Source organism: Monodelphis domestica, chromosome 5 (assembly GCF_027887165.1).
Source record: "Monodelphis domestica isolate mMonDom1 chromosome 5, mMonDom1.pri, whole genome shotgun sequence".
Taxonomy (NCBI): domain Eukaryota; kingdom Metazoa; phylum Chordata; class Mammalia; order Didelphimorphia; family Didelphidae; genus Monodelphis; species Monodelphis domestica.
This window is the reverse complement of record NC_077231.1, coordinates 287,887,080-287,910,852: the sequence shown is the minus strand read 5'-3', so window position 1 is coordinate 287,910,852 and position 23,773 is coordinate 287,887,080. Positions and strand designations below refer to the sequence as shown.

At 37.0% G+C, this 23,773-nt stretch overlaps 1 protein-coding gene across 3 annotated transcripts in view; it reads right to left on the bottom strand.

Annotated features, from left to right (window-relative positions):
- The window catches only part of CAPN7 (calpain 7), a 42,285-nt gene extending 28,733 nt beyond the window's left edge, over positions 1 to 13,552 (bottom strand). The window contains exons 1-6 of one of the 3 annotated variants that reach the window (XM_001369475.4): positions 13,084 to 13,552; positions 9,866 to 9,974; positions 4,703 to 4,860; positions 2,803 to 2,870; positions 1,609 to 1,809; positions 752 to 838 (exon numbers count right to left, since the gene is read on the bottom strand). In XM_001369475.4, coding sequence (XP_001369512.1) covers positions 752 to 838; positions 1,609 to 1,809; positions 2,803 to 2,870; positions 4,703 to 4,860; positions 9,866 to 9,974; positions 13,084 to 13,185 — 725 coding nt within the window. In that variant the 5' untranslated portion in view covers positions 13,186 to 13,552. Of the gene's footprint in view, positions 1 to 751; positions 839 to 1,608; positions 1,810 to 2,802; positions 2,871 to 4,661; positions 4,861 to 9,865; positions 9,975 to 13,083 lie in introns of those variants that run through there. The other 2 variants (XM_056800264.1, XM_056800265.1) reach the window with 2 other exon arrangements.
- Between the last annotated feature and the right edge of the window lie 10,221 nt (positions 13,553 to 23,773).

Sequence of the window (23,773 nt, the reverse complement as noted above, 5' to 3'; positions counted from 1 at the left end):
TGGAGCTCATGCTCAGTCTTGTAGTAAGCTGGAGAGCACTGGAGGACAGTCAAGAAAGGAGAGGGCTAGAGATCAGGTCATATGCACCCCAGGAGGAGGCACTGGGAATGGTACGTGCAAGGACACAGGGAGGTTAGGCCAGCTATTTTGATTACCTGAAAGACTGTTACATGGAAAAGGGAATAGGCTTGCCCTGCCTCTCCCCAGAGAACCCAACTAGGAACAATTGTGAGTGATGCAAAGAATGTTTAGGCTTTAGGTTAGGAAAAACTTCCTAAGGAAGGGGAAAATCCGAGAATAAAAGTGGCCTGTTTTGGGAAAGAGGGGCTTCCTTCCACCTCACTGGAGGTCTTTGAGTGAAATCTGGGTGACTTGGAGGTAATGCTATAGAATGGAGGCTTGTCCAGGGATGAGCTAGACTAGAAATCTTCTGAAGTTTGCTCCAATTCAGGTTCTACAATTATGTCTCTAGATCAATCTCTTGGCTGTTGTGGGGAGAACTACACAGAGAGGAGAATAAGACTCTGAAGGAGTTAGAAAGTGAACCTCTGGACTCCTCTTGCATGTCTCCAATTTTCTCTTGTCCTTTTGTCCCAATCTTTTTAAACAGACCCCCTCTTAGGGCTCAATTATTCTTTTGAATTTTAAGTTTAAATTTTATGAATTAAACAAATGGGTAGTTCAGAGCACTAGGAAAAATATGTTTTAATAAAGTAATCTTGGAGTTCAAAATTCAGTAAAAAATACTTACGAAAATGGCACCGGAAAGGCAAAGCGTTCTCTCAAGTCAACATTCATGAAAGGAACATATTCGATACCATTTATTCTGGATGTCTTTCTAAAGGAAAACAAAAGTTCTGTTGGACTAGGAAAGTCTAAAATTGTAAAGTCTATTTTATTATATAATCCTGATAAATTACTAAAACTTGGGAATAGGAGCTATGTAACAATAAAATAAATTCAATTGATCAAATGTAGAAGCTATTTAGAACTAATTAAAAAAACTGTTACAATATGCATCTAACTCACCAAAGTGGAAATGAAAATTTTAGTATTTTCTGTAACCTACAGTTTTTGGGATTGTTTGGCAGAATCACTAGCAGCATTATGCTAATAGCTCCAACATGATCAGCCTCTCTAAAAATCCTAGCTATGTCACAATTTAGAAAGAAAGAAGTCACTTGTTTAATGAACTAAAAGGTAAGCTATTATACCAACAGGATCTAAATAATGACTTTTACTATTTCTAAAGCAATGAAAAATTATATTAACATGTGATATTATGGCAAAATTTAGAGTCATAAAATAAGCAGGTTCTTTTTTATTTTTTACAAATATTCTTAGACCCTATGTTTGGTACCAGATTTGAATAATTATTGCAAGCTATTCTATGTTTTGATAGATTTGTGATTACACTGATGTGGTTACACTAAACAGAAAAAAGATCAGAACTGACTAAGGATGGCAGAACTAAGAATTCCATAGAATTTTTTTCACAAAATTAAATTAAATTAAAATTTGAACACAAAATATCTAATAATCAAATATATTCATGATCTATTTAAGTATAATTTTTATTTCTTAGCTGTAAAACATTTCTTGACGCACCTGAGCACTTCTATTTCTTCTGCTGTATATCGCTGCCCCTGTGGTTCACTTGACTGCACAGTTCTAACTGTTTGAGGTTTATCATTCAAGGAAAAATCAGGTCCTAGTGGAAAAAATGTTCTGACTGGCTGATTAGCTTTAACTATTGTTGGTTTGTCCTTTTGAGATGGCTTTGACATAGATTCTTTCAATGCTTCTGCTCTAAAATAGAAATGAAAACCAGAAAATTCTGTTATAATAATCTTTCTACATCATCCCTTCCTAGAAATAAAATTAACTTTAGATCCCAAATTCTTAAAACCTTAATCATCATATAACATTTTCTATCATTGTCCCAGATTCTCCCTCCATGATTCTTTGAGATGGTTTTGAACATTTCTAGTAATTGGACAAGCAACTCCCTTTCTCTTCATTTTCTTTTGTATGATCGTTCCTCAATGTGTATAATATATCATAACATCTATATATGTTAATTGATCAGAACTAGTTCTTAGTAGCCTCACTCTCAATTTCATGATATTTAGTAATAGCTCTGGACTCCATTTGAAAAATTTTTATAAGACAAGGAGAAATAGAAAGGAGGGAATGATTAGCAGTTTAATTATTACAGCAACTTCTCTTATACTCCATGAATATTGGTTTATAAGCTATTTTCTAAGAAAGAGAATACTGCTGAAAGAGAAACCAAGCAGCCTCAAAACACTAATGAAGGAAATGTTATGGAAATGGGATGGGAGTGAAGAGGGGCTATTCATAGGACTCTTTTTTTTTTTTTTTAAAATAAACCCTCACCTTCCATCTCGGAGTCAATACCGTATATTGGCTTCAAGGCAGAAGAGCAGTAAGGGCTAAGCAATGGGGGTTAAGTGACTTGCCTAGGGTCACATAGCTGGGAAGTGTCTGAGGCCAGATTTGAACCTAGGACTTCCCATCTCTAGGCCTCGCTCTCAATCCATTGAGCCACCTAGCTGCCCCCTCAAAGGACTTTTAAGGGCAGTCTTTTAAGGCAGACTTTTAATAGCAGCTGAGTCAGAATATATAAAAATTAAGATTGTGTTTCTAATTCCAATTTTGTGAACACTGTCATTTCAGGACCACAATAAAAGAGCAATCTGCATTCAAAAAGTGAAGCTAGACAAAACACTTCTCTGTAAAATTATAAATGAGAATTTAAAAGGCAGGCCAACAGCTTACCTATCCAGTGCTTGTCGAGCCAGTACTTTTAGTTTACTCTGCAAGGCTTGGTCAGAAGTTTCATTAGACTTGAGGGGGGAAAAAAGGATAAATTGATGAGTCAATTATGATTGTATGAAAAACATCTTTCCTCAGAAACTGCTTGATCTGGGATAGCATGGCACACTAGCAACAACCTGACTTATAAATGCAATTTACAATGAATTTGATTCTTATTAAATGTTAGAATTACAAATAGAAATAAAACAAAAAATGAAAATTCAAGTTGTTATTTTAGAATACTTTCAAAGTTTTCCTACTTACATTTAGGACCACTTAACTTGGAATTGTGCTAATATGGCTGGGGGTTGAAAATATTATGGAAAACAAAGTATGTATGGTAGGCCCTGTTCCCTTGATATACTACCTCAGGCATCTGTCTAGGTTGAATGGCTCCTGCGAGGACTTCTTTTTAATGTGGTTAATGTCACTGCAGGCACAAGTAATGCCTCTGTTGGACAGAGTCAATCCAGAAGAGTCAATCCAGAGTTCCTACAGTTGTTACCTAACCTCTTCTGCCTAACCCAATGTCATCAAATTAACCTATTTTAGGAGCACCGGCCCACTGAAAAATAAACAACATCTGCAAGTGGAATTGATTATTGTCATACACATTCACAATACAAAGTTTAAAAACTATTAAAGCAATCTTAAGCTATACCTTATGACAAAGGGAACGTGTATGACAGGTATGACAAAGGGAAGAAACATAATCACACTTGGTGGAGTTACATCATGATGGTGAGCTCTTCTACTGAGTTAATTTCAGCTACCAGGATTTAGAAGAGCTTTTTTTTTTTTAAAGTAGTACTTGTAGTTTATTTATTTATTTTAAAGAAAATTTAAGGGACAGATAAGTGGCTTACTAGATAAAAGAGGCAAGCAGGAGACAGAAGGTCCTGGATTCAAATTGGCCTCAGATACTTCCTAGCTGTGTGACACCAGGCAAGTCACTTAATCCCACTGTCCAGCCCATACTGCTCTTCTGTCTTGGAACTGATATGTAGTACTGATTCTAAGATGAAAGGTAAGGGTTTAAAGAGGGCCTAATGATTCTTTAATGCTTCCAAATAAACCATTTTTAGTGGTTATGTTTATATGAAGTGGTGCAAAAAATTAATCATTTGACCGAGTCACTTGTCCAATGTCTAATACAGATCAATTAGGAGTCCCTGATTTTGAAGGATTTACATTTGAATTCATAACAAACTTAAAGACCCTGATAGGAGTAATCAGGTGAAAAAACTTGTTCATAATATAGCTTCCATTTACACAGTGCTGCATGGTTTGCAAGGTAAGTAGAGGATGTTACTTTGAAAGAGCTATGATTTAATTGATGTGGGTACTATTTCCACTCATACAAGTCATATCCCATTAGGAGTGGGTGAAAACTCATCACTAAGAGTCAGAAGTTCTAGGAAGAGTCCATTTATATACAGAGTAAAGCGGGGCCCCTGACAGCAGATATCCCATCCACTGCTTGGCTCTTAGGGACAACATTCCAGTTTGGTAAGACCTGCCAAAGTTTGTACTCTACTGATACAGCTTTCTGGACTACATAACCATTTCCATGCCACCATTAGTTGACTAAGATTTTCACGAAAGAGGAAAAATTAGCCTCATTTTATAGATAAGAAACTGAGGCTAAATGAACGTCTAAGTATCTCTGCCAAAATTAAATAATAGTCAATACAGGCTTAGCAATTATTAACTGGATACAATATAGAAAGCTAGTAAGAAATGATGTATTCTGCAACTGATGGTAGTTTTTCCAGCCAATCTCTAAGTGTGATTCACTTGTAAGTGGAAGAATTTCTTACCCTAACATAATTCCACCAAATTAACTGCTAGCTTAACATACTGTTTTCAGACAGAGATCCACTGCTTCTGTGTAGAGTTCTATAGCTTCTTCAGCATTGCCTTTATCATCCTCATCAAAGGCCTGTGTCACCAGAAAACGGGCACGTTCCAAATCCAATTGCTGTTTTGGCTTCAAAGGATCACAATTTTGTGACTGAACTAGGATCAAATCAGACAGACATTATTAGGGAGATACTGGAGGGATGGTTAGTAAGAGCACTGTACCTCTATAATGTTATTTTAGATATTCTTTGCCATAAATGTCCCAACTATTCTTCATTAAAAAAAAAAAAAGAGCTGGGTAGACTCAGAAAAGATATACTTTAATAATAGAGCTTAAATTTGTTTTCTTGATTTAAGTTTAAAGCTTGGAGAAAAAAATATTCAACTTCTTTTCTAATTCCACACAATAAATTCCAGTTTTATTTGTGACAGATGTGCTGAAAAACCCATTTACTTTCATAATTTTTCTCTTCAAGTTCCCTGTCTTAACATACCTCAACTACTAACCTAAATTTTGCAAACAGGATTTTTTTTTCTTGCCACAGAATCTCCCCCTCTGAAGGAATGCTTTTATCAGTAATAAGTAAATAGTAGCTCAAAACCCTTCCTAGTCAGGTCTCTTATTCTACCTTGGAGACCCAGACATCCTGGACTTCTCATGGTTCTTCACACAAGACATATTATCTCCTGACTGGGCATTTTCACTGGTTCTTTCTTATTCCTAGAATTCTCTTTCCTTGTTTCTACCTTCTGGCTTCCTCCAACTTTCCGCTAAAATTCCACTTTCTATAGGAGATATTTCCTGTTCCCCTTCATTCTAGAGTTTTCCCTCTGAGGTGACCTCCACTTTATCCTATTTTGAGCTTGTCTCTATAGTTGCTGGCATCTTGCCTTAACCATTAGACTGGGAGCTTCTCAAGAGCAGGGGATTGCTTTTTCCTCTGTATTCCCAGCACTTAGCACAGTGCCTACACACAGTAAATGCTTAATGTTTAGTGACTACACAACCATATTGGATCAGTGCAGCAGTTCAGGCTCATTCTTCTGATGCCTCTAATATCCCTAAAGAATAATTTAGGTTTCAGATTTGACTTTTGGGCCAGGAGGGCACACATCACCTTTTCCTAGATTTTTTTTGGTAGTCAATCCTAGTGAGGCTGCATCCTCTGTACAGGGCAGAGTATGCATTCATTGCTCTTTCCTTCTGAGACCAGGCCTACCCTTTTGTCTCAGTGTAGTTCCAATGCACAGCCACAGAGCAATCAAGTAACTTCATTCATTTGGAGGTTCTGAATTAGTTGGAAGAGATGGGCCAGAAAACTGGCAAACCTCTTAAAGTATTTGTCACATGACAATAAACCATGACAATAAACCCTTAAGTTCCACTATGGGATTAAAAAAAAATTGTAAAACTGTCTCACCTTAGATGTATGTGTTGACAACATTAAGCTACTCTGGCTCCTTTGCTCCCAAATCAAAATTCAATTTTCTTGTCTATTTGGGGAAAATACTCTTAGGGAATAACAGATTTTTTCTTTTCATATCTCTTCAATTGCTTATATTGAAACTTTTAATAGCAAGGGATCTTAAACTGTGATCCAAAGACTGGTCCATGGAAGGATTATAGGGAGTTTATGAACTTGGATGGGGGTAAAAAATACATCTAATATTTCCTAATCTCTAACTGAAATCTAGCATTTTCTTCAATTATTTAGAAACATTCTGAGGCATCTAAAGATGGTATGACTGTCAAAAGGGCCCTTGACACAAAAAATGTGAAGACTACTAGAGGTCCATGTACAACTCAGGGTGGTCATGACAGCTCATGGGGTTGGGGGAGGTAGGTAATTGGTATCCTGGTCACTGCTAATGAGACAATACCATTGTATTATCTCTACCCTCACTTAACCTTTCTTAATGATATTTTTGTTATTTAATACCTATGGGGGAAAAAAGAGTAACTGTAGAGGGAAAATTTTGACCCTACTTTCCATTGTGATTTTTATTAATATTACAATGAAACCTTGCAAATTCCTGAAGTAGAGAGACTATAAAAACAAAAATAAACTATGAAATAAGGCTCCTGATTATTTGCTATTTTGTATCTGCAAGGAACATCAATTCCTTCAGATTACACATTATTTACATAGTTGACTATGAATACTAGACAAAGGCATTATATTTGTGTTTTAATATGCATAACTGATAAATATATTTATGGTTAAAAGTAATCTCACTTCCAAAAGTTGGGTCAACCTAGAACAGAAAGCAGCCTCTTTCAGGTTTTAATGTCCACTTGAACAGTTTTTTCATCTGAAAATCAGAGGTCAGTGTCTATCATGACTTAACCAGCTCCCTTTTGAAGGCACATATGCAGGTGTCTGTGTATATATGAATGAGTCAAATGCTCCAGTGCAGTTGTGATTTCACCGATCCAGGCTTTGGCTCACTGACAGATTATAATTTACCCATGTCTACCTTTGCCACAAAGGGCTCTCCCAATAAATGCCAAGTGTTTTTCTTTAGAATACTGAGGAGACCAAGGAAGTACATGGGTTTTTCCAATGGTTATCTCTTGCTCTTATCATGTGATCAGTTACATTTTTTTTCAAATATTCCTTTGATGATATCATTTTTTTCAGTCTCCATAGCTCCCTGTTAGAGTTCTGACATTACCAGTTGCCTCTCCCTTGCCTTCTGGTAATTCTTTGGAGACTGTGGGATTCCATAAGTCAGAACCATATAAAACACTGGTAACTAGTGGTATTAATAAAAACGAACCATTGTTCCAAAGAAAAATTTGGGGTCATAAAGAGAACTTGCCCACAGGCAATGTAGCCCACCCATCTCTTTTTAAATTCCAGGCCAAAATCTCTCCCATCTAGGCAGTCCCTCTCCCAGTATATGTGAATATAGATGAATTCTAAAGGTAGTTTACCATTTTACTCTAGATAACATGCATTCTGCACCCACCTGGTTTTATCAGGGTTAGACCAAATTCTTTAAGTAGCATGGCTTTTATCTAATAAGCTTTGCAATATCCTAAGGCTTGAAGCAGTCACTGTAATGTGATTGTTAACAGAAGCATCTCAACCTCTACAGCAGGGCTTCTTAACCTGGACCTATGGATATATTTCATGGATATTGGTCCATGAACTTGGGATGAGGAAAAAAATAACAATATTTCCCCACCTAATCTCCAGCTTAAATTTAGCATTTCTTTCAATTATGAATATAGGTAGTAGTAGTGGTAGTCTCTCGGCGATCGAGAATGACTATTGTCTTTGTGCAGTTTCATCTACGGTGTACCCTCATGTGGCTTTGAAGAATATAGGTAAGAAACCATTATTCTGATAGGCTGAAAGGTTTCATCATACTTCTAAGGGGTTCTAAATCACAAAAAAAAAAAAATTAAGAACACTTGATCTACAAGGAATCCAACCTGGATTCAGTGCTGGTTTTCCTTCATAACAGTAGCTAACATTTTTGACAGACAATATATGTCTTACTGATATTAATGATCCAAGAGTTAAACAAACTTGTTTCTCTTGCCTAGTATCTTTCAAAAAATTTTGCAGTATATATAAAATATATATTAATGTGTGTGTATATAATAAGCAATTCATGTAGTAAAGTACCTCTCTCTCTCCATATATAAATAGCAAAATTCCTACCAAATAAAATGTTTTCTTATGTGTGTGTGTGTGTGTGTTATACACATATTGTCTGGCTAGAGGAGGAACTTTAAGGTGTGCTCCACACAATAAGCAAAATAGGGTCCTGTATTCTCTGTATTTTTTTGTCAATTGTATGATGGTAAAATTACTTGTAAAAATCTTGTTGGTTCCCTTGTAAAAACCTCAACAACGAAGTGTATGCATAGATTAGTCTCATAACGACTTTATAAAGATGGAAATTTAGTTCTATGGGTTGGAGTCATTCATTTTCTCTTGGTCATTCTCTTTTTTTCAGTAGCAATAAAGTCTGAGATCTTTTTCACACCTTTGGCCATTTCTTTGGGAAGCCGGAGAATGAATTCCTTAGGCCTTTCTCCATTACTATCTCAAGCCAGAATCTCTGCTGGACAGGCTTGGTTTAGTACAGGTGCTTTCCCTATTTTTTATTCTCTCATTGCCTTCCTTGGATCCCTTATCATGGCATAGCTTTAAGCTCACTGGGGAGCACAAGATCTGGCAGTTTCTACTTTATTGTCAAAGGCTTGGTTTATGGTCCTGGCAACATATTGGGACTTATTTTTGTAGAGGTTGGCAAAGTACCACAGACTGGCCATGTGGTGATGAATTCTTTGCTCAGAACAACCTATGAAACTAAGAAAACATATGTGTAACTCCCAACAAATATTTTTCCTATGGTTTATTTGAGAATAGGTTCTCCATTCCTGCTCTGAGTAGAATTTACAAAGGAGAACTATTTCTTGAAGATTTGATCTGAAAATGAACATAGTTTTAAAAAGGCTAACTGTTATAGTTAAAGTACTTAAAATTCTATCTCTTGGGGAAGCTAGGTGGTTCAGTGGATTGATTGAGAGCCAGGCCTAGAGATAGGGGATGTTGGGTTCAAATTTGGCCTTAGACCTTTTCTAGATGTATGACCCTGGGCAAATCACTTAACCCCAAATGTTTAGCCCTTACTGCTCTTCTGCCTTGGAACCAATACTTAGTATCAAAGGCAAAGGTTTAAAAAAATATCTCTTAATTTTGCTACTCTGTTTTCTCAACATTAACCAACTTGCATTTATATGAAAACAGTAATTAGAAAAAAAGGGAAATTAATTTGCACGAAGTACAGAGTAAATTACTTATGGTCAGGTTGATTTACTCTATAAGCATAAATCTTTCAGATCATAAGTAGGTGTTTTCTAAAAAGTAGCATGGAGTAGCAGAAAGAAGAAGGAAAGTCTTTTCTGATTTTCAGCAACTCCTCAGTAGCTGAGGGGCTATTGGCAGCAGGTCACCACTCTCCCAGGCCTCAGTGTCTTCATTTATAAAATGGGGATCATGTCTATATCACCTGCCTCCTCTTAAAAATATTTGTAGAATAATGCTATAGAAATGTGACCTTTATTATTAGCCACTAAGCTTAAAAATGTTTCTTTCAATAGCAGATCTGTAATTTTATAATTACAAAGTCCTTCACTTACCTGCTGAATAAAGAGCTTGAACTCTTTCCAAATATTCATTTATTTTATCTTGAATATTTTCTAGGCTTGATCCTGCCATCCCAGCATAAATTAAGGCTTGTGCAGCTTCCTAAAAACAAAACAAGAGATTTTAAAAGAATATTAAAAAAAACCCACTGCTTACAATTTGAATCATCATTGTGACATAATTACCATTCTTGAGAAGATATCAAAATTGGGTTATCTGAGTAAACTTTTCAAGTTAGTACTTCTTTTACATTAGGAAATAAAGAATAATCTGGTTAACTGATACTTTTTGTTCACTTTCTAATGACTTCAATTTTTCTGCATCATTAAATTATAAACATTAATAGTGTGGGATCATGTGAGTAAAGTTTCCTTAAGATAACTGAAATGTGTATGTTTAATCATCTGCCTTAATCAATACTCTGATCCACTATCATACATTTTTCAAAATATGAGGAAATTAAGCATAATTATTACAAATCACAAAACCAAAATATCATTAGTTAATAATATTCTAAATACTGGGAAAATATGTCAAGAAACTATATCCTTTGTGAGTAGATAAATTTCAATTTCCTGGTAAATAAAGGATAGTTCATTTTAAACAGGCCCTTTCTTTTATTAAATATGTTTATTTTAAAGCAAATACCTTATCTAATTTATTTCTGTTGTGAGAATTAAATAAATGAAGTGGCTAATTATACTCTGACTACTGGGGGCCCTATGTGCTATGTACTCACTGAAAGCTGATGTTGCCACTGCTTAGCATGGAAAGGGGAGAAGGGAGTTGACAGGTTCCTTTGATATGTCCTAGAGGGGCCCACTCAATACAGTAGCAGTCACTGCAAGTGAGAACTATAACCAAAGCTTACTGCAGAAAGGATGCAGACCGGAACTCAAAAGATCCATTCTGTGTTAAGCATGACAGTGAGTCTAATATTCTCAATATTGTGAAAATGTTACATTATAAGACCAAAGGCTTTGACTTTGTATCACTGAACATGCAGAATTAGTAGAGAGAATCAATTACCTGAATAAGTAGGTTAAATATAGTCTAAACAAGAGCTGTGGGCAGAAAATGACCTCCCTTTGGAAATACCACTTTGAGATACATTTTTAATTTTGGTCTGCTTTAAAATTAAGCTACATCTATACTTTAATAACAATGTAACAGGAACCTAAACAATTAAAGATCCTCTTTCAAAAGGCTATAGTATTGATGATTGAATGTGAGTCTTCTGAATGTCAGCAATAAATTTAGAGGTTGGTAGGGAGCCCTAATTACTGCAAATAATCCTCTTCCTTTTAGACCATAAGATCCTATTCCACTTGGGCTCTTTAAATAGGAGCATAGACAAGCTTAGAGATATTTAAGTTCTATGGTAGGAAAGACTTCCTAACAATTAAAATGCTTCAAAACTAGAATAAGCAGTTTAGGGGATAATAGAACCATAGATCCAGAGCTGAAAGGGACTTTGGAGGTCACCTACTCCAATCTCCCCATTTTACAGATTAAGAAACAGAGGCTCCAGAGAGATGAGTGATTTGTCCAGAGTTCCATTGATAGATAGGAAGGGGGAGAGGCAGGATTCAAAAAGATTCTGTTTCCAGGGGATACATTCTTTCTACTGTACCCTCATGGGAGATCTCCATGCAAAGGCTAAAGGATCACTCTGAGATTGTCAGTGAGGTCCCAGATAACTGTGAGATTCTGTAGTGAGTGTCTAAATATGTATAGATATTTTTTTTGGCTTTTATGAAACTGATTATTTTCTCTAAGGATAACAAATTACTTTATGACAAGCTGAAATTCAAAGCATTTCCATTATGGTGGTTTTAGGAAGTGCTGTTTTCCAGTAACATTATTTTAATATCATGTCAGAATTCTTCATAAAAGCAACCCATGCATACATATTATATAATAGAGATAGGCTAAGTTAATTAACCTGGTGCATTGCTATCAGCATATCCAAGTTCAAATCCTGATGCTTAAAGGTCTGTGTGATGATGACCATCACTTAGCTGCCCTAAACCTCAGTTTCCTCAATCTGTAATAAGAGTATGATACTACTGAATTTACAGGGACTATTGTGAGAAAAGGTCAACAACTATTATACTGTAAAATTCTTCTTTGAAATATTCTACTTCTTCACTTCTACTACTTAATCTAGCAGATACATTAAACTTAAGAGTTAGGAAGACCAGAGTTCAAATCTTCCCTAATAACTCTGGGCACACAGTCCATATGAGCCTTATCTGCAGGATGAGAATAGTAGTAGCACCAACTTCATAGAGATGTTGTAAGAATCAAAGTGTTTTTTTTTTTTTTTGGTAAGCCTTAGAGTCTTTTCTAAAAACTCCTTACTTTCTGTCAGTATCAATTCTAAGGCAGGAGAGCAGCAAGTGGAGTTAAGTGATTTGCCTGAGGCCACAGGGTTATATTTGAACCCAGGACTTCCAATCTCCAAGGCCTGGCTCTCAATCCTCTGGGCCACCCAGATACTCCCAGATAGATAGGATTCTTTAGTCTGAAAAAGTGAAGGCTGAAGGGAAGCATGTTTGATGCCATACTAAAATCGTGAACAGAGTAAGCTAAACAGTAAGTTGCTTGCTCATCAGATTCTAAACTCCAGGAAAAGACTTCACCGTGTCCTGAGTCTTGCGATCAGTCTCACCCAAAGAGACGCCCGCTTTACGAAGCATTTCCCCCAACAAGTGGGAGAAGCTAAAACTGCTCATTCGAAAGGAGCTTGGACCAGCTTACAAATCAGAGACATAACCGGCTACTTTTTAAACGTCTGAGATCTGAACCACTTCGAGGGTAATGCCAGTGAAGACAACCCGAACCCCAAATCTCGATCGCCCCTAAAGTGTTGTTGAGTTCCAGGGTAGAGCTTAGGCGCCTAAGTCTAACGCGGTTCTGCGGAAAGAAGTTTCGGGGCTGACCTCCTAGGTGAGGTTGCCCCCCTCCCCCCTCCCCCCCCGCTAGCGCAGGATGCAGCAGGGGGTTCGAGAGCGAGCGGCCGGCGCTAGGTGTCCCTCACTGCGGGCTTGAGGGGGTCCGGGATCGGGCAAAAGCGGGCTGGAGAGAACGCAGAGTGGGGAGCGGTCCCAGCTGGCTCCTAGATGGATGACACGAGGGGGTGAAGCCAGAAATCGAAACGACCCCCTTCCGGGCATCCCTGGGCCCCTAGTCCCGCGGCCGGCCGCACCTTGTAGTAGAACACCGCCTCCTGGTAGCGGCCTCCCTGGTCCTTCTGCACTGCCAGCTGCGCGAAGTGCACCGCGTCCCGCTCCAACGCCGCGGCGTCCATGGCTCACAGCCGGGCGGGACTTCCGGCTAGTCCCCCACCGCTCCTGGAGACAGCACCGGACCCCCTCCACCCCCCCTCCGCAGAACGAGAGTAGTTCCCGAGAGGAGGCGAGTTCACTTTCGGTTCCGGCCCGAGAGCCGGCTCGCCTCCGCCGGCGCGGCTCCTCCTCCTCCCGAGCGTCGCTTCCAGATCATCTCCCTACGATGACAAGGCAGCCCTGGAGCCACCCTCAGCCCCGCCCAGGCTGAGTGCTGCCTCCCAACTTCCTCGTGACGACGCCCGCCGCGCCTCGCGCTCACCTGTCACGCTGCCCGCGTAAGCGCACGCGTAGGCGAAGCGTCAGCTGAGGGGTGGGGGTGGTCGCGGGTCCCGCCCTTTGAAATAAGCACCTGTCGTACTGCGCAGGCGCAAACATGAGAGTGCCAGGGAAAACGGCCCCGCCCTTTGAACTGCCACCTGTCGTGCCCCGTAGGCGCAAACGCCCTGAGGCTCCTATGACTTTCCTGTCGAACCCTGCTGGAGTGAACGTGAGGGGCATGTCTCCAGGTCGAGAGTAAAAGTAGCCAAGTGCCCCAAGCTCCCACCAAGAGCATTCGTGGTCCTGGCTTCTGGAGAGAGGAGAGAAACCCAGCAACAAGCTTGGCACCTGGTACACCGGAGGCGCTTAATGAATGCTTGTTGATTGCATATTTCCCTCCCCTTCCACAGAAAGACTGAGGCAAAGGAAATTTGAAGCCAGCCAACGCTTTATCCCTTAGGATTTTGCCTTTTACAAACTTTTCAACAGTTAATAGTAAAGGGGCAGCTAGTTAGCACAGTGCATAGAACGCCAGGACTTGGAGTCAGGAAGTCCTGGGTTCAAATACAACCTTGGACACTTCCTCACTATGTGACTGGGCAAGTCACTTGACCCCTGTTGCCCAGCCTTTACCGCTCTTCTGCCTTGGAACCAATACACAGTATTGATTCTAAGACAGAAGGTAAGGGTTAAAAAAAAGTGAATAGTAAAATACAAATGAGAAGAAATAGATGAAGATGAACACCTTGGAGATCCTTAATGTCTGGAAGAAACAGATGTTGAAGGAACTGTTCTCTTTCAACTACAAATCACTTGAATTGTAGAGAAAATGTGAAAGTAAAATCAAAGCGACTGATGTGATCACATTGTAAGTGATTTCTAAATCTTTCCCCCAAAAGGAGCAAAAACCCCTTCCCTTAGAGATATGAATATTGCATTATTTACATAAGCTTTAAAGATTATAAAGAATTTAAACCAATCTATTATTTTTTTTGAAAAAATTTTTTGGTTAATTTAGAACATTATTCCTTGGTTACAAGAATCATATTCTTTCCCTCACCTCCCCCACCCCTTCCTGTAGATGCACTGGGTATTACATGTGTCCTTGAGTAGAACCTATTTCCATGTTGTTGATGTTTGCACTAGAATGTTCATTTAGAATCTACATCCCCAATCATATCCCCCTGGACCCATGTAATCAAGCAGTTGTTTTTCTTCTGTGTTTCTACTCCCACAATTTTTCCTCTGAATGTGGATAGTGTTCTTTCTCATAGATCCCTCCCAGTTGTTCAGGATCACTGCATTGCTACTAATGGAGAAATCCATTTCATTTGATTGTTCTACAACATATCAGTCTCTGTGTACAATGTTCTCTTGGTTCTGCTCCTCTCACTCTGCATCAATTCCTTATATTATGGCAACTTCCTGTAGTCTTGGCTACAAATGGCTAAGTGAAATATTTCTGCATTCTGTCCTATTGACTTTTGGGATAGAAATTACTTTAAATTGGACCTATACAAGGGCCTATTTTGAATTTTTTTCCTTATGTTTTTGATTGTGCTTTTCTATTCTTTTGATAAACGACTCAAACACCCCCATAACTCAACATTGCATTCTGAGTCGAACTGGATGTTTTTAACACCTACTTCAGGGGGGATTGTATTTTAATTCAAGATCTAAGAATTTTGATTTTTTGTTTGAGATTGTATTTTAATTTAAAATTTTGATTTTTTCTTTGAGATTGTATTTTTATAAAAATCTAAGATTTTGATTTTGTTTGAGAAAAGATCTTCAAGAAAGAAGCTTGAAACTTCTATATCCAGAGAATGAACTGTTGCAGAAAGATGCCAGAAAATCCACACTACATCAAGAAGATCAAGAATGAACTTTGGATATGGTTGATTGAACTGTACTTTGATTGAACATTTATTGTAAATGTACACATTTATGCCAAAAGGGACTGCCACTAATTTGGCTTTCTGTCAATGCGCCTAGCAAAACATTGGTTTTGCTTTCCTTTCTTTTCTATTTCCTCCCTCACTATTCTAATTTTTCTTAGAAAATTGAATATTGTGTATATCTATAGTTAGAAGTGCATTTAGGATTACAAAAAGATTATGTTAAATGATCAATGGGGAGACTAGTCTCCCAATGATCATCAGGGGGGATTGTGAATCTTGAAATTTCTCAGACTTGTGAATGTTAAAAAAAATTCCCCATTGGGGAATTCTCCATTGGAACAATTCCCGATTGGGACCATTCCCCATTTGGAAAGTGAGAACTCTACTTAGATCAGAAATGGGAAGACCTCTACTCCACCCATATTTAAGACTGCTTTAGGGGAGAAAACTCCTTGCTGAACAATGAAAAATACTTACACCCATACTTAGGCCATGCCTATTTTTAGAATTAATACAAAGGGGTGCTAAGTACCTATAAAGGTCAGGCAAACTTACATGGGACAAAGAGGTGAGAAACTTACTCAGAGATTCTAACCTACTCAGGTGTGGATTACTAAAAGGATTAGTCTACTCAGGTGTGAATTCAGAATGGGCTGTCCTTTGGAAAACGTCTACTGTGATTGGTAGATGTAAGGATTTAGGGGAGGTGACATAGGAGAAATTGCCCTTTAAATAGGAGCTCAGATAGGAGCTCAAGGGACACAGTCTGAAACATTCAGATTGAGGATTGAGCTGGTGAAGGCAGCTGAGATGATGCTGGCCTGGTGTCACTAGATTCCTTGCTTGGACAGATCTTGCGGTGAGTGATAAAAGACTGACTGACTGATCTCTCTTAAGACTCAGGTTTAGGCCATGTTGGCTTAAGGACTTTCATACTTATTCCTTTCTTACTCTTTCTCTCTTTCTTTAATTCCTCATTGTATTATTAATTAATTAAATTCCCTATAAAACCCAGTTGACTTGGGTATATTCATAATTGGGAATATTTCCCTGGTGACCACCTTATATTTGATATAAAACAAGACACTGTAGTGAAAACATATTTTCTGCAGTCACAATTTACTCACCCACTCTTATATCTACTACAATTTATATCTTCCACTATTTTACTCACTACAGTTTACAACCTCAACCATTTTAATTATTACAGTTGCTGGCTCCCACTCTTTTAAATGTTACATCTCAGAGTTGTTTTGATTTTCATTTCTCTGATTATAAGAGATTTAGAACACTTTTTTCATGTACTTATTAATAGTTTTGATGTCTTTAACTGATAATTGCCTATTTGTATCCCTTGCCCATTTATCAATTGGAGAATGGCTTAATTTTTTGTACAATTGATTTAGCTCTTTGTAAATTTGAGTAATTAGACCTTTGTCAGAGGTTTTTGTCATAAAGATTTTTTTCCCCAATTTGTTGGCTCCCTTCTGATTTTGGTTATATTGGTTTTGTTTGTACAAAACCTTTTTAATTTAATATAATCAAAATTATTTATTTTACATTTTGTGATTTTTTTCTAACTCTTGTCTTACCTTTCCTTTCCCAAAGATCTGACATGCATACTATTCTGTGTTCACATAATTTACTTATGGTTTCCTTCTGAATTTATCTTGGTGTAGGGTGTGAGGTGTTGATCCAAACCTAATCTCTCCCACAGTCTTCCAATTTTCCGGGCAGTTTTTTATCAAATAGTGGATTTTTGTCCCAAAAGCTGGGATCTTAGGGTTTGTTATAGACTGTTTTGCTGAGGTCACTTACCCCAAGTCTATTCCACTGATCCTCCTTTCTGTCTCTTAGCCAGTACCATACTGTTTTGATGACCACTGCTTTATAGTATAGTTTGAGATCTGGTACTGCGAAGCCACCTTCCTTTGCATTTTTTTTTCACGATTTCCCTGGATATCCATGATCTTTTGTTCTTCCAAATGAACTTTGTTATGGTTTTTTCTAAATCAGTAAAAAAGTTTTTTGGAAGTTCGATGGGTATGGAACTAAATAAGTAAATTAGTTTGGGTAGGATAGTCATTTTTATTATGTTAGCTCATCCTACCCATGATCAGTTAATGTTTTTCCAATTGCTCAGATCTAGTTTTAGTTGTGTGGAAAGTGTTTTGTAGTTGTGTTCATATAGTTCCTGTGTTTGTCTCGGCAGATAGATTCCTAAGTATTTTATTTTGTCTAGGGTGATTTTAAATGGAATTTCTCTTTCTAATTCTTGCTGCTGAAATGGGTTGGAGATATATAGAAATGCTGATGACTTATGTGGGTTTATTTTGTATCCTGCAACTTTGCTAAAGTTCTTGATTATTTTGACTAGCTTTTTAGTTGATTCTCTAGAATTCTTTAAGTAGACCATCATATCACTGCAAAGAGTGATATCTTGGTCTCTTCATTGCCACTTTTAATACCTTCAATTTCTTTTTCTTCTCTAATTGCTACGACTAATGTTTCTAGTACAGTGTTAAATAAAGAGGTGATAATGGGCATCCTTGTTTCACTCCTGATCTTATTGGGAATGCATCTAGTTTATCCCCATTGCAGATGATGTTGGCTGATGGTTTTAGATAGATACTGTTTATTATTTTTAGGAAAGACCCTTGTATCCCTATACTTTCTAGTGTTTTCAATAAGAATGAGTGTTGTATTTTGTCAAAGGCTTTTTCTGTATCTATTGAGATAATGACGTGATTTTTGTTGGTTTGCTTGTTGATGTGGTCAATTATGTGGATGGTTTTCCTACTATTGAACCATCCTTGTATTCCTGGTATAAATCCCACCTGATCATAATGAATAACCCTTGTGATCACTTGCTGGAGTCTTTTTGCTAGTATTCTATTTAAGCTTTTTGCATCTATGTTCATTAAGAAAATTGGTCTATAGTTTTCTTTCTTTGAATATTTAATAGAATTCACTTGTGAATCCATCAGGCCCTGGGGATTTTTTAAGGGAGTTCTTTGATGGCTTATTCAATTTCTTTTTCTGATACTGGAATATTTAAGAATTCTATTTCTTCTGTTAATCTAGGCAATTTATATTTTTGTAAATGTTCATCCATATCACCTAGATTGCCATATTTATTGCCATATAATTGGGCAAAATAGTTTTTAATGATTGCCTTAATTTCCTCTTCATTGGAGATGAGGTCTCCCTTTTCATCTATGATACTGTTAATTTGGTTTTCTTCTTTCCTTTTTTAAATTAATTTGACCAGTACTTTGTCTATTTTATTTGTTTTTTCAAAGTACCAGCTCTAGTCTAATTTATTAATTCAATAGTTCTTCCACTTTCAATTTTGTTAATTTCTCCCTTAATTTTTAGAATCTCTAATTTAGTTTTCATCTGGGATTTTTTAATTTGTTCACTTTCAAGTTTTTTGATTTGCATGTCCAATTCATTGACCTCTGCCCTCCATAATTAGTTAATATATGAACTCAAGGATATAAATCCCCCCCTGAGTACTGCTTTGGCTGAATCCCATGGATTTTGAAAGGATGTCTCATCATTGTCATTTTATTCAATGAAATTATTAATTGTTTCTATGGTTTCTTCTTTAACTAACCAATTCTGGAGAATTGTATTGTTTAATTTCCAATTAATTTTTGATTTGCCTCTCCTTATACCCTTACTGACTATTATTTTTATTGCATTATGATCTGAAAAGGTTGCATTTATTATTTCTGCTTTTCTGCATTTGTTTGTCACGTTTTTATGTCCTAGTACATGGTCGATCTTTGTGAATGTACCATGTGCTGCTGAAAAGAATGTGTATTCCTTTTTGTCCCTATTTATTTTTCTCCATATATCTATTAATTCTAATTTTTCTAAGATTTCATTCACATCTCTTACCTATTCCTTATTTATTTTTTATTTGATTTATCTAGATTTCATAGTGGTAAGTTCAGGTCATTTACTAGTATAGTTTTACTATCCATTTTCTCCTTCAACTCCCTTAGTTTCTCCTTTAGAAATTTGGATGCTATACCATTTGATGCATACATGTTGATTGCTGATATTTCCTCATTGTCTATACTGCATTTTATCAGGATGTAGTTACCTTCCCTATCCCTTTTAATCAGATCAATTTTTACTTTGGCTTTGTCAGATATCATGATTGCAGCTCTTGCCTTCTTTCTATCAGTTGAGGTCCAATAGATTTTGCTCCAACCTCTATTTCTGACCTTGTGAGTGTCTACCCACCTCATGTGTGTTTCTTGTAGACAACATATGATAGGATTTTGGTTTCTAATCTACTCTGCTATTTGTTTTCATTTTATGGGTGAATTTATCCCATTTATGTTCAAAGTTATGATTGTCACTTGTGTATTCCCCAGCATTTTGATATTCTTTCCTAGTTCTGTCCTTTCTGCTTTTTCTATATCCTTTTAAACCAGTGGTTTGCTTTTAATCCATCCCCCCTAATCCCCACCCTTAATATGCTTCCCTTTCTGTCCCCTTTCTTTTTGTTCCCTTCTTATTATTTTTGGGGGTCTGTTAAGTTCCCTCCCCCCTCTCTTTCCCTTCTTTTTTGTACCCCCTTACCTCCTCCCCACCTTAGTTTTCCCTTCTCACTTTCCCTGTAGGGTAAGATAGAATTAAATACCCTGATGAAGCTAGATGCTCTTCCCTCTCAGAACTGGTTTCACTGAGAGTAAGGTTTAAGTATTGTCTATTAGTACTGTCTTCCTCTCCTTATAATAGTATTCTTCTCCTCCCCTTCCCATATGTCTCTTTGTGTGATAAAGATTATCCTATTTATCTTATTTCTTCAAGTTTCTCTTGGTGCCATCTTCAATTCCCCCTCCCTTTTTCTTTTTCTTTTTTTGTATATCATCTTATACCACTTATTTCCCCAATATCTTCCTGTGAATGATTCTTCTAATTACTATAATAGTGAATATAATTTTTGAGAGTTACAAATAACATTTTCCCTGTATATTAATATAAAAATTTGATCTTATTGAAGCCCTTAAAGAATAAAGTTTAAATAAAAAAATAATTTTTCCCTTTTTCTCTCTCTTTCTTATTTACCTTTTCATGTTTCTCTTGATTTTTGTGTTTGGATATCAAACTTTCCACTTAGTTCTGGTCTTTTCTTTACAAATACTTGGAAATCTTCTATTTTGTTGAATGCCCATACTTTCCCCTGGAAGTATATAGTCAGTTTTGATGGGTGGATGATTCTTGGTTGAAGACCCAATTCTCTTGACTTTCTGAATATCATATTCCAAGTCTTACGATCCTTTAGTGTAGAAGCTGCCAGATCTTGTGTAATCTTGGTTGATGCTCCTTGATATCTGAATTGTCTTTTTTTTTTGGCTTCTTGTAAAATTTTCTCCTTAGCTTGGAAGCTTTTGAATTTGGCAATTACATCCCTGGGAGTTGTCTTTTGAGAATTTAATGAAGAGGGTATTCTATGAACTCTTTCCATGTCTATTCCCCTCTCCCTCCTTGTTCAAGAATATCAGGGCAGTTTTCTTGGATAATTTCTTTTAGTATGATGTCAAGATTTCTGTTTACTGGGTTTTCAGGTAGACCAATGATTCTCAAATTGTCCCTTCATGATTGCTTTTCCTGATCTGTCATCTTGTCAGTGAGATATTTTATGTTTTCTTCTATTTTGTCAGTCTTTTGGCTTTTCTTTATTAATTCGTGCTGTTTTGCAAGATCATTGTCTTCCAATTGCCTAATTATTTCATAATAATTTTCATTATTTTATAATATAAATATTTTATTATTTTAAAATATATTAATTATTCTTAAACTAATTTTTAAACTAACATACACTATTGATTACAATTCTGTTTTACAATCAATACTATGTATTAGTTTCTAGAGAGAAGAGCAGTTAGGGGCTAGGCAATGGGGTTAAGTGACTTGTCTGGGGTCCCCCAGGTAGGAAATGTCTGAGATCACATTTGAACCCAGAACCTCCCATCTCTGAGCTGTCTCTTGATCCACTGACCACCTAGCTGCCCCATATATCATATTTTTTTGCTAATTTCTAGCATTTTTTTTGTGTTTTTCTCTTCCTCTCTCTCTACTAGTCTCTTTACTAAATGTAAATATTTTTTCACAAGTTCAAGTTCAAATAACATTAAAAATATTTAAGTGGTCATTTGTCTTTGTTAATAAAGATACCTGTAACTCACATGCAGGCAGCTAGGTGGTTCAATATATAGAATGCTAGACTCAAAGTCAAGAAACCTGAGTTCAAATGTAGCCTCAGACACTTACAATCTGTGTGACCCTAGGCAAGTCACTTAACCCTGTTCATTTCAGTTTCTCCACCTGCAAAATAATGATAATGATAGCCCTTGCCTCCCAGGGTTGTTGTGAGGACCTGATGAAATAACATATAAAGTACTTTGCAAATCTGAAAGCACTATATAAATGTTAGCTGTTATTATTCAAGACTTTAAGGTCTACAAAATTTACATCTGTTGTTTCACTGCATCCTCAGAGCATCATTTGAGAGATGAGATTATCCCCATTTGACAGATAAAGAAATTGATTGAGAGGTTAAGTGATACACCCATGGTGTCAGGGTTAAGAATGGAACCCAAATTTCTCCTGACTCTGGGGTCCAGCACTCTTTGCAGTCTGTATCATCTATCTTCCCAGTTGATTTACAAGAGATAAATACCCATGTTCTCTTATTATTGTTATTATAAATATTATAACATGCATCAAAGCACAAGGTAATTACAAAGTCATTTAAGGAGGGGGGACACTAAGCTTCATACCACAAATGGGACATTAGACATTCTTTGCCTGTATGTTTTTTCTTATTATGGATAGTTACACAAAACTCTTTTGAGGGATTATGGATCTTACTTAAGTGGGCTGTAATTTTGGGGGGCTCAGTACCATCGACAGAGTGCCATCTGCAAAAAGAAGCACCCTGAGGATACTACCATTGAGGGCATCTCTTCAACTTTGATAAACAACCTTTGTGACAGTGGTGGACACTTTTAATAATTACATCTCCCTGTTTTAAGCCTTGCTTGATGTAATTGGGGCTATTGAACAAAGTTATCCACTGTTTCATCTTCCAAAGACTTTTGTGAGTCTTTGGTTTAGGAGACAACCTATTAGGGGAGAGTATTTTGCTCTACCAAATGGAATGGTTCTTCCCCTCCCTTCCCCCTGTAGGGAGCCATCAAACCCCCACTGGCTGTCAAAGTCAGTTTGGGAAATGGGGGCTGCTTGCAGAAAATGAGGCCCCCACTGGTCCCCCTTTGTGACTTCTCTCTCTTTAACTTCCCTCACTAATGGATGATTATTGTTCTCTCTCCAATACAAAAGAAATAATATAAGAGCAAAGACTTATAGAATAAGCATTTTCCCCATCTTAATTGACTTCTGTGTGTACATGTTGTTTAAGACAATGATCTCCCCCATCTTTGTGCTTCTCAGTGTTGTTTCTTCTTCCTCTTAATCTGGGATTGCAATGTTATAGTCCAAATAAAATGGTCCCACTGCCTTTGAGGACAAATGAGTTTGGTATATGCTTTTTGAAACCTCTCTGTCTCTTTCATACCTGTTTTCTTTCCTTCCCATTTCATCTTTAAATGTGCCTTGGGTGAGTTTGCTTAATTGGATCTCTTGCTGAACATTCTTAAGAATTTCCCCACTATTGTTTTTCTTTTTGTTACAAAGAGCTACTGCTCATAGCCTTTCACTATCCTACTCTAAAAGATTTTGAAAATGAGTGTAAATCCCAAATTATACTGTCCTTCTTTGGCTGCCATATATCTCTACTTACCAAGAAGATTAAATATTTGTTGACTGAGTTAGTATATCAGTTCTTTTGGTCTCCTTGCTCTAGCAATTGATTTACAGGAAATAAATTTCCATATTTTATTATTATAACTACTTTTAATTATAGTGTCAATTATATATGTAGTGTTAATTAGTGCAACAGAATATATACAAAGTAATTGCAAAGTTTAATTTAACAATGGAGGACACTAATAGCTATCAGTGTAGAGGAAGAATTTCTGAGAGACAAAGTTCTCTGTAGATCAATTGCTTTATTGAATAGACTAGCAGTAACCAATAAATTGGGTGATTGGCTTCTTTTGATGACCAAAGACCAGGAGTGAGGGCCCCAACTGGATTTTCTAAACTTAGGCTTGGCTTCTTTCTGACTGATGGTACAGTATGTAATTTGGGTCTTCCCTGGCAAAGGCAATACAATCCCAATTGCTAGGCATTTTAATGAGATGGATTGGATTCTCAGTTCCTTTTTATTACTTTGTCATTAGGGCAAGGTAGAGAGAGAGAGAGAGAGAGAGAGAGAGAGAGAGAGAGAGAGAGAGAGAGAGAG